This window comes from Glycine max, chromosome 2 (assembly GCF_000004515.6).
Source record: "Glycine max cultivar Williams 82 chromosome 2, Glycine_max_v4.0, whole genome shotgun sequence".
Taxonomy (NCBI): Eukaryota; Viridiplantae; Streptophyta; class Magnoliopsida; order Fabales; family Fabaceae; genus Glycine; species Glycine max.
In genome coordinates, this window is record NC_016089.4 from 16,347,634 (window position 1) to 16,357,948 (window position 10,315).

A 10,315-nucleotide genomic window follows, 5' to 3' on the forward strand; every position below is an offset into this window, starting at 1 on the left:
AAAAATAAGTTATTATATTTTAAAATAATTCAAAGTATTGAAGGAAAGCTATTTTATAAAAACATTAAATTCTGGCCTCTCTGGTATCCTACATTATCCGCAAAGGGCGAGAAGCCGCGACGTCGTTTTCAGACACGGCTTCGATAGTGAAGCAACGATTCAATAGTTGACAAGTGGTTTTGGTTTGATATATAGATGTGGTGCGCGTCGTGTTGTTCGAAGGAAGTGAAGTAAAGACTAAAGAGAGTTGTGGTGTGGTGGTGGTTGTCGTTTTTGAAATGGCAGCGTCGTCGTCAGAGAAGCAAGTGGTGGTGATAGGCATAGACGACAGCGAGCAGAGCACGTACGCGTTGAATTGGGCTCTGGATAACTTTTTCCCGAGCCCAATTTTCAAGCTCGTTCTCATCCACTCCAGGCCCACCGCCACCTCCGCTGTGGGCTTCGCCGGCCCTGGTAGGTTCATTCTGTTACGCTCTTCCTTTTCACGCTTTCTTCGTTAATTGAGAATCCCTTTCTTAGTGTTTGCAGGAGCCGCTGAGGTCTTGCCTATTGTAGATTCCGATTTGAGAAAGATTGGCGCCAGAGTCCTCGAAACCGCTAAACAACTTTGCATCAACAAATCCGTAATTCTGTTTTTCTTCCTCTTTCCATGCCTTTTCGTTAATCTCTTAATCCTTCTTCTGCATGTTTGTTTTTCACGTTTAACTTTACCGGTTAACGTGATTTTAGGTAAATTTTCGTATGCATGACTCCACATTAAGGAATTAATTATGTGTCCATAATTGCTTCTCAATTGAAGTGACTCCTTCGAATGAAAAATTGATTTTTACTATTGACTTACTTCTATAATAAAACATCTTTACTTTTGATAAAATATATTTTTGTTCTATAATAAATTAACAATTTTTGTTTTAAGGAAATGCGACTTCTAAAGACTAAAAAATCGGTAGTATTTATTTTAAAATTTAAATTACAAATTTGAATGGTTAAAAAAATTATTAGAAACTAAAACTAAAAACAAAATTTGATAATTTATTAGGAAGCAGCTAAAAAAATATTCTAACCCAAATCATATTCCTTTTAAAATTAGTTTTATGAACGTTCTTTAAAACATACATGATTTTTGCCAGGTAAATGATGTGACAGCAGAAGTGGTGGAAGGTGATCCTAGAAATGTTCTTTGTGATGCTGTAGATAAGTACCGTGCTGCAATGTTGGTTGTGGGTAGTCATGGTTATGGGGCTATAAAAAGGTAAAGCTTCGTTTTGCTCTCTGTTATCATCCTTGCTCCGCAATTTGCAGTGATAGTTGATTGCATTTGGAGAATGATAAATACCTTTCTGAAACGTGTGTGAATGGGGTCTACCATGAATAAACTGAGTTGAGTTCTAGCATTTTCAAATGTACCAATGTGATCACAATCATAATTAAATTGGTAAAGAACATGAGCAAAATCTAATGTCATACTAAATTCAGAGTCCTGAAAAATTATTAGATCAGCATTAGTTTTTGTGTGTTATCTGTATGCTACCGTGACATGCATACATTAATTTTCTACTGATTACAAAATCTGTATGATCATTTTCTTTTTAACCTATGGTAACACTTTTTTGCTTTCTCAAGTTCGTTTGTTTTTTGTATCTTTTTTTATTATGGAATGGAACATGTGAAGTAATTGTTGCTAGAAGCGAGCACTTCACTGCAAAATTTCTTAATTCAGTTATACTTGACAACTTTTATTAATTTTATTTCTTTTTTCAGGGCGGTTTTAGGTAGTGTCAGTGACTATTGTGCTCATCATGCTCACTGCACTGTGATGATCGTGAAGAAGCCAAAAATCAAACACTGATCTGTAATGGCTGCGTCTATATAGTACAACAATAAACATAATCCTTTCAGCCAAAGAAGAGAGAAAGAAAATAATGTTCACAGAAATTCGTAACTATGCTTGTTGTATGGATATGGCTTATTGACTTTATGGTTTGATACGTTGAGGCACAGTTTATTTTTAAAGATGGAACCATCAGAAAATATGTACGTATCAGGACTTTACCTTACATTGTACACGAAAAGTTCTTGAACTGATGAGTTCAATTCCATTACTGCTCTTTTCATCCTTAATAAAATAAAATAGTAAAAAAATATTGTACTAGTTTATTGCAATGCACTACTAGCCTGAACAATTTCTAGTTATTCATTTGTTGGCTTGAATATGATTTTGGTTATGGAAAGATAGGGTTATTTTGATTTTAGTCCCGTAATTTTTAGTGTACCAATGTGCTGGTTAATAATAATAATAAAAAAAGGTGTACTAGTGTGCTGCGTTGCACTGTAATTTTTAGGTTGAATTTCTTATGCATTTAAAATAATTTATAACGTCAATCTAGTTGACGGGTAATTTAAAAACAACATTTTATTATAAAAAATACACAAATATTTTGTCAGATCCACGTAAATCACGTTATTATGTCTTATTTATCGAAATTAAAAAAATATTTAAAGGATTAAAATTATATTTAAATCTTATTTATTTGGTGTGGGTGTGAAAGGAATCCTACTATAATTCTTAGTTTTGTTGTTTTGCTTTTGGTAACAATCCTAATTAGGATATTTGTTTTTCCTATGATAACCCAAGATATTTCTCACTAGCTTCAATCTTTTGGGCGAATTATATGATTAATCTTTACACTTAAACTCCTTATCCCTTTCTAATGATGTATTTTATGTAGAAATTGAAGTCAAGTTCTCTCATCTCTCACAAACTCTCAACGTGGTTTTTTTTTTCATGAGTAGTGGAGGATCTGTAGTCTACTTGTGATTTACAAATGGAGATGACAAAATTGATTCAATTCATTGGGTTGGTTCCTTAATCTCCTGAAGGGGTGTTTTTTATTTTAAGTCTTAGAAAAAATATTTTTAATTCTAGATTTACTGATGTCAATGAATTAAAATATTAATGTTAATAAGTTTTGGTCTTTTAAAGTCATTGGTGATGTATTTAATGTTTAACTATTGAAATATTTTGCATTGCCATTTTTCAGATAAATGTAAAATTAAAAAATAAGAAAATTTTGGAAATTGGTGGAAATCAAGGATGGATCTATTATATCGAATTTTCGTCTGAGTCAACCAATTTTGTACTACGGATTATTTTCTCATATTATAAATTTAAGGATTAATTCATATTAATAATAGAATTCAGAAATAAATTATATGTGAAAAATAATTTTAAACACAAAGTTGCTAATTTACATATTATTCTTACAGAAGGAGAAAGTGAAGCACAGGGCACACCATTACCCAACGATGCTGCAGTGCAAACAAATTATAGGGCCTACTGAAATAAATGGCCAACAGAAACAAGTGATGCATCCTTCTGGAGTTCAATACTTCCCTTCAAAAACCTGCTGTACCATTTTGCAGATAGTTTTGGGTATCTCTTCAGTTCTGGATCATTTCTATCAACATAGTATAGTCCGAAGCTCGATTTATATCCAGCCAACAATTCGAATACGTCCAGAAAAGACCATGCAAAATACCCCTTTATGTTTGATCCATCTCTGTAGAAAAATTTATGATGACTTTGAAAATTAGAAAACAAATCATCATAATCACTATTCACAAGTGTGTTTTACGGACTTATTTCAGTTGTGTTTTGGATATTGTTTCATTCATCAGACAAGTAACTTGCTCTCAAGATGAATGAGAATAACCCAATAAAACTTCAACAGATTCGCAATCCTTAATTTTCCAAGACACTATAAGCTTTTTGCAGTAGTGATGAAAATTATTTGTGTGATATGGTCGCCAACAACATAAAATGGAGCATCAACTGCATACCTCAAGGCATCAAGCACCCCACCAATGTATCCATGCAAGTATTTCACCCTTGACACATCTTGAAGTGATGAATTTGTCCCTGTCCGTTGACCTAACAAGTCAAGCCAAATTTTCATCAATAATTCAATCCATTTAACTCAACTTGTGCAACATTGACAGCGTGTGTTATAAATGGTTCACCATGTCTTGAATAAATGGCTTCATATACAAATGAGGTAGGATTGGCCAATATGCAAGAATCGCCATGATGATTAAGACGCCAAATTTCTAGTGCTATTTAATGGCTTTATCTATTTTAACAAAGGATTGTTTGTTATTCAATCACAAAAGCAGTTTTCTCAAAAATATAAATTGCAATTGTAAGAAATTCTACGAAGAGAGAGAGAGAGAGAGAGTGGGACCATTTTCATGAATGAATATAGGAGGATTGCCATAATGGAGCTTGAATTTTTTCAGCTCTTCCCGTAAACTCCATGGTGTGACAGGATACTGAGTCATGTAAAGCCAAATATTTATACAGTGAGTGAAGTAATCTAAATAATTGAGCCAATTAATCAAGAGAATAATTCTGGTTTATTTTTCAACTTTACCTCTTCCTCTGAAAATAGATCCTGTAAAACTGCAAAACCCAGGAAAGACGGTGAATTATTCAACTTTCTCCACCAGTTATTCAAGAATGAGTGATAGACATGATTGAGCAAATTATTGGAGAATCAGATGCCCAATGAAGTTAAAGTTCAATCAGTTGAAAATTTCAAAATAGCATTAAAAAAGATGTGGTGAATGCAATTAGCACAGCATGCTTATATAGTTATATGACCAACTCCAATCTTTTAAATCCAGTATTCTCAAACATAACAAAATACGTACGGATTAGCTGTGCAGCCATGTCTGCATTGAAATCTCTCAGTTCTGTCTTCAGGGCATTGGGATTGTCTGTGACATTAGCATTGTTGTAGTGAATTATACCTATAAAGCCATATGAACCCTTAACTTGTTCAGATTCACGATTTGTGAAGGCTGGAATTCTTGCACCTGCATTTGTTTTCATGGAAATGGGATAGTCTCCATGCACCAAGGGTTCCACAATCCTGCAATAAAGCAGGCACATAAAACTGTCATATCCTTCACCTGAAATTGTTATCATAGTCATCACCAGCAAGGTAGCAACTAAAGCATTAGAAGCTAAAAAGTTTAGGGTTATAAGTAAGGAACTACAAATACTTCTGTCACATACATAAAGTTTAGTAAATGAAAAATTCAGTCATATTCATTCACCTGTCATGACTCTTGAGTACGGAGCAAAAGCAACAAACATAGGGGGAAGAGAAGTACAATAACTAATTTTAGGGTCTGTAACTTACCAACCAATGAAAAAATCACGGGCTCTTTGAGAGGCAGCCCTGTCTTTCTCTGTGTTTGTTAGAGGAATGAACCCAAGTGTATAGACAGAGATACCAACAAATCCATGTTGTTCATCCTGCAATGTAATTTTGTTTCTATGGAATTGTGAACATACTTTGCTGATGAATTTTTCCATATACACAAAAATATTTAAAAATCCAATAAAAGAAGATTAGGAATCTAAAAAGGATTAAGTTTTTATGTACATAATATGAATCCTTTGACATTTGACACTTGGAAAGTGACAATATTTTAAAAAAATCCATAAAGTAAAATATAGATATGGAAAAGGATTAGGTGATATACCCTATACTTTCTTCTATACAATCTCACAGCTGAAGAATGTGATAACAAGATATGATGAACTGCCAAGTAGGCTTCATATGTTGAGTTTCCCCCTCTTGTGATATTTGTAACGCAAAATGGGGGAGAACATCGCTGAGGTGGGCAGCTTCCCTGATCATAACCACTTAAGGCAAAGACATTGGCCTCATTCACAGTAGTCCAATACTGCACTCTATCACCAAACTCTCTAAAATACACATCTGCGTAGTTTGTGAAGTCTCTTCTGCATTGGCATTAAAGTCATTTCTTTATTCAAGTCATTTCTTTATTCATTTCTTTATTAAAAAGAATTCTTCACAGTATTGAAGTGTGCTAGGCCAAGGATCAGATGAGCAAATGGAACGGGAATAGTAAAAGGAGAAAAAAGAATAACAAATATTAGCTATAGAAGCATAAAGTAGCATAATTACATTGTGCCTGCTTTTAGAGACCTAATGACAAGAGTCTTATTTCAAACAGCAATTGCCTTGAGCCCCTTGCAAGGGTGTAGTGCCTAATTTTATACAATGTAATAGATATACCAGAAGTTTCAAGAATTAATTTTAATAACATTTTGATTGAACTGCAATCGCACGGGAACATACATGATATCACGACTAATCCATCCTCCATATTCGTCTTCAAGTGCCTGTGGAAGATCAAAGTTGTGCAGTGTGACATGTGGTTGGATTCCTGTTCAAGGGACAGTTGGTTGAAGAAACAGAATGGGCTTCAAGACATGTTTTATCTTGCAATTTCCAAATTAAGAAACTTGCAACTAAACTTTGGTAATAAGTTCATTAATGAGATTGTTGTAATACTGCAGTCCCTTGGGGTTGACAGGTCCTCTACCATCTGGGGAGAAATAAAAGTATTTTCAAAAGGCATTCAGAAAGGAGTTACTGGGAAGGAAATAAAGAACATTTAGAAATGAATGCTTCCCATATTTAACTCAAGTCTAAGTGTAGTAAAATACTTGGTATGAGTCTCGACCAAGAAATGGAAAATCTATAGGCCTCGAGGCCTGTTTCCACCATGAGTAGCACATCTTCCTGCATTACAGATTTTTTGTATTTCCATAAATTATTGGTTGAGTTGAAGAATGCATAACTGGGCAAAAGCAAAAAGATGGAAGCTTATTGTATTATTGTTTACCTTATATTTGTGGTACCCATCGCAGGCTACATCTCCATTTTCACCATGGTCATACACTGTTTATATGAAATGACAACATGAGAGTAAGGAATAATCCTTATATTGGAACAACAGAATACTGCAACAGATTCTGAAATCTGTTATCCATAACAGTGCAACAATTTTCTGAATTGTAATCAGTTGCTAAGTTATTATCTTTCTAGTGCTTTATCCTTCTAGTGCTTTATCTCTAATTTTCTTTATCTGTAATTTGAATTCTTGATTTGCTTTATCTGTAATTTGAATTCTCAGCTCTATATATGTAACTTATATCAACATCAATGAAACTGAGCTCTTTATTCTATTCATTCTCTCTATTCTCTATACCTCACACGATAGCCACTGGATTAAAGAGCAAAAACTGGGTAGTTAAAGTGTACATGCTATTCTAATATTCCCCGTTTCTGATAATTGATTCTCACTTCAGATAAATTGGTAAATACTGCCAATAATCCATAATTACTAGTGGCTAAAATCATGGAAGACCACCTAATTAGAGATATGTAAACTTAATGCACTTGGTATATTAGATTTTGTGATGTGATAAAAAAAATAAAATAGGCATGAACCGAATATGCAAGAGCTTAAACTGAGTGAAGGCTCACGAAAAGGATGGTTTTTTTTTTTTTTTTTAATTATTTGATAGATCCCCTCACGCAACAACCGCTAGATAGTCACATATATGTTCTAATACCTTGTTATGAATAAAACTATTAATAAGGCTTTTGAATAATTTTAATTCTAACGAACTAAGTAATTTCGTGCGGCATAGAAGCCCAAATGGTTGCAACTAGTTAACAATTGGAAACTGACTGAAAGATAACTTTAGAAGGTGCCACGTGTAAGGTTTGTGTCCAGAGAATCATAACTCTCATCTGTGTCCTTGTGTGCCGGTGAATAGTGATGTATCTGTTAGGAGCAGAGGGGAGGGGAAGAAAACTACACTATTTGGTTTCGAGGACCAAGACCTCCTTACAAACTAATTTTCTAAATTCTTCTCTTTCTAACTTATTCATTGATTCTTAGAGCTTTTATACACAATTGCATGTCTATATTCCCACTACAATAACCGCTACAATAACCGTTATAATAACCACTACAATAACCGCTATAATAACCACTGCAATAACCGCACCCCCACTACAATAACCGCTACTAGAATGATAACTACCCCTATGACAAGTTTCCATGGCAGAGCATCTTCTTCCTAACATTTCCTAGCCCATCAAAAACACCTTGTCCTCAAGGAGTTGGGTGTAGAAAACAGAACCTGGATCCCAAATGAAAATGGGTGTAATAATTAGTGCCTGAAGATGATTGTGGAGACAGAGCCCTTTGGCAGCGACGAGAATGACGAAGATGAGGAGGAGGAAGGGGTGGTTGAGATTTGTGTCCCTGACCGTGGCAGCAGACACAACAGAAAGGGAGAAGTGGATGTCAGAGGGAAGGATGCCACGACTAGAGGACTTTGTGTGGGACCGATGACTGGCGACCGAGAGGGATTCGAAGGAGAGTGCGTGGTGCTTGTTAACGGGAAGGTGGAAAGTTGCCATGGGAAGGGGAGGCAACATGGTTTCTGCTGTTGGTGGTGGCTTAGCAGAGGAAGAAGTAGGGTTGATTGTCTTAGGAAGCAGAGGCGGCATGGGTGGTGACTTCGCAGAGGCAGAAGATGGAGAGGGTTGTTTAGGTACCATGGTATTCAATATCCGAATAATGGCATCAAGTTTGGAAGTAATGGAAGTTTGGTCTGCAGCAATGGAAGTTTGAATTGCAGCGAGTTTGGCCATGGCGGCCTCGAGACGATCCACACAGGCGATGGAAAGTTCAGTGTCCGCCATTGAAGAGTGGCAGGTTGGACCAATTGTTAGGAGCAGAGGGGAGGGGAAGAAAACTACACTACTTGGTTTCGAGGACCAAGACCTCCTTACAAACTAATTTTCTAAATTTTTCTCTTTCTGCCTTATTCATTGATTCTTAGAGCTTTTATATACAATTGCATGTCTATATTCCCACTACAATAACCGCTACAATAACCACTACAATAACCGCTATAATAACCACTACAATAACCGCACCCCACTACAATAACCGCTACTAGAATGATAACTACCCCTATGACAAGTTTCCATGGCAGAGCATCTTCTTCCTAACATTAATTGTTAGGAGCGGAAGAAAACTACACTACTTGGTTTCGAGGACCAAGACCTCCTTACAAACTAATTTTCTAAATTCTTCTCTTTCTGCCTTATTCATTGATTCTTAGAGCTTTTATACACAATTGCATGTCTATATTCCTACTACAATAACCGCTACAATAACCAATACAATAGCCGCTATAATAACCACTACAATAACCGCTATAATAACCACTACAATAACCGCACCCCCACTACAATAACCGCTACTAGAATGATAACTACCTCTATGACAGGTTTCCATGGCAGAGCATCTTCTTCCTAACATTCCCTAGCCCATCAAAAACACCTTGTCCTCAAGGTGTTGGGTGTAGAAAACAGAACCTGGATCCCAAATGAAAATGGGTGTAAGAATTAGTGCCTGAAAATGATTGTGGAGACAGAGCCCTTTGGCAGCGACGAGAATGACGAAGATGAGGAGGAGGAAGAAGCAAGAGCAAAAGATGGATGAGAGGAAGAAGCAAGAGCAAAAGAAGGAATTGACCAGAATGGGCAAATGTATCCCAGATGCTAGGAGTTCTTCCATCTTCATTAGCAGCTCCTTCCACCTGTTTAATTATAATAATAGTAATTTAGAAAAGTGAAAGGCTTTGGTATAAAGGAAAAGACTAAAGAGAGATGAGCATTGACCTGATAAGCAGAGGTGCCTGAACCAAAAACGAAATCAACAGGGAAGTCATCTCTCTGAAAACGTTCAGTTACTAGCACTCCTACGACCAAGTTCACAGCTAACAAAATCAGTATCAAGCGTGGCTCTAACATGTTTATTTCTGTTTCTGGTTCCTCCGAAAATCACCCACGTTCATCAAGATAAGGATAAGACACTGCGTGTTTCTCGTGCTTCTTATCTCATTTTTTTCGTTGTAATACTTGTTAGAGGGATTCTATTTTAAATGGAAGGATTTTCATATTGTTGGTCCTAGTCTTGTCTTGTCATTCTGTTGGTCCTGTTGGTCCTGTCTTGTCATACTGTTGGTCCTGTCTTTTGATTCTATTTTAAAAAGAACCTGTTATGTGATTTGAAAACACAAAAAATATAGTTGGAATTCGGCTTGTTTAATTATAGAGAATTATGTGGAGCATCATTGGAGGTTGATAAATTTATGGGTGGTTATGTCATATTATTGCAGTCATGGACTTGGTACCGCATGTCTTTTATTGCACCAAGAGTTCCACGACCCAAAACAACTTTTCCACGAGCTAAAAGGTTATTTACATACAGTGAAATGTAATTTTTTTTATTTCAATGAGGTGTATTATAACATTACAATGAATACTGATTTTGTATGTTTTACATTTCAAATGGAGTGGTGGTAGATTAGAATATAGGGTCGCACCTCATGGTGACTTGATCGGAT

General features: G+C 35.7%; 3 protein-coding genes across 5 annotated transcripts; 1 reads left to right on the plus strand and 2 right to left on the minus strand.

The window, feature by feature from the left end:
• Positions 1–11: 11 nt before the first annotated feature.
• LOC100816212 (universal stress protein A-like protein-like) lies at positions 12–2,163 on the plus strand. Of its 3 annotated transcripts, none has more exons than XM_006574401.3 (4): positions 12–453; positions 529–623; positions 1,131–1,252; positions 1,762–2,163. In XM_006574401.3, the coding sequence occupies exons 1-4, from the start codon at positions 279–281 to the stop codon at positions 1,847–1,849; spliced, it is 480 nt and encodes a 159-aa protein (XP_006574464.1). In that variant the 5' UTR covers positions 12–278; the 3' UTR covers positions 1,850–2,163.
• Positions 2,164–3,094: 931 nt separating this feature from the next.
• Positions 3,095–4,276, minus strand: LOC100803592 (cyanidin 3-O-glucoside 5-O-glucosyltransferase (acyl-glucose)). The gene is made up of 2 exons (XM_026127064.2): positions 3,841–4,276; positions 3,095–3,560 (listed from the first exon to the last, which is right to left on the minus strand). Exons 1-2 carry the CDS (start codon positions 3,954–3,956, stop codon positions 3,335–3,337), a joined length of 342 nt encoding a protein of 113 aa, XP_025982849.2. The 5' UTR covers positions 3,957–4,276; the 3' UTR covers positions 3,095–3,334.
• A 351-nt stretch (positions 4,277–4,627) lies between these two features.
• On the minus strand, positions 4,628–9,719 carry LOC121174135 (hydroxyisourate hydrolase-like). The gene is made up of 9 exons (XM_041012689.1): positions 9,588–9,719; positions 9,442–9,505; positions 6,724–6,779; positions 6,545–6,620; positions 6,358–6,423; positions 6,174–6,267; positions 5,551–5,812; positions 5,205–5,320; positions 4,628–4,931 (listed from the first exon to the last, which is right to left on the minus strand). The coding sequence occupies exons 1-9, from the start codon at positions 9,717–9,719 to the stop codon at positions 4,652–4,654; spliced, it is 1,146 nt and encodes a 381-aa protein (XP_040868623.1). The 3' UTR covers positions 4,628–4,651.
• Positions 9,720–10,315: the final 596 nt, after the last annotated feature.

What these genes read in the sequence shown, in the direction of transcription:
- LOC100816212 (XM_006574401.3), top strand. Translation starts at nt 279, where the DNA reads ATGGCAGCGTCGTCGTCAGAGAAGCAAGTGGTGGTGATAGGCATAGAC. An exon ending in TGTGGGCTTCGCCGGCCCTG is followed by an intron (nt 454 to 528) that starts GTAGGTTCATTC and finishes TAGTGTTTGCAG; the next exon opens with GAGCCGCTGAGGTCTTGCCT. An exon ending in GGTTATGGGGCTATAAAAAG is followed by an intron (nt 1,253 to 1,761) that starts GTAAAGCTTCGT and finishes TTCTTTTTTCAG; the next exon opens with GGCGGTTTTAGGTAGTGTCA.
- LOC100803592 (XM_026127064.2), bottom strand. Translation starts at nt 3,956, where the DNA reads ATGAAAATTTGGCTTGACTTGTTAGGTCAACGGACAGGGACAAATTCA. An exon ending in GGGGTGCTTGATGCCTTGAG is followed by an intron (nt 3,561 to 3,840) that starts GTATGCAGTTGA and finishes ATTTTTCTACAG; the next exon opens with AGATGGATCAAACATAAAGG.
- LOC121174135 (XM_041012689.1), bottom strand. Translation starts at nt 9,719, where the DNA reads ATGTTAGAGCCACGCTTGATACTGATTTTGTTAGCTGTGAACTTGGTC. An exon ending in GGATACATTTGCCCATTCTG is followed by an intron (nt 6,780 to 9,441) that starts GTCAATTCCTTC and finishes TCATATAAACAG; the next exon opens with TGTATGACCATGGTGAAAAT. An exon ending in ATGGGTACCACAAATATAAG is followed by an intron (nt 6,621 to 6,723) that starts GTAAACAATAAT and finishes TCTGTAATGCAG; the next exon opens with GAAGATGTGCTACTCATGGT.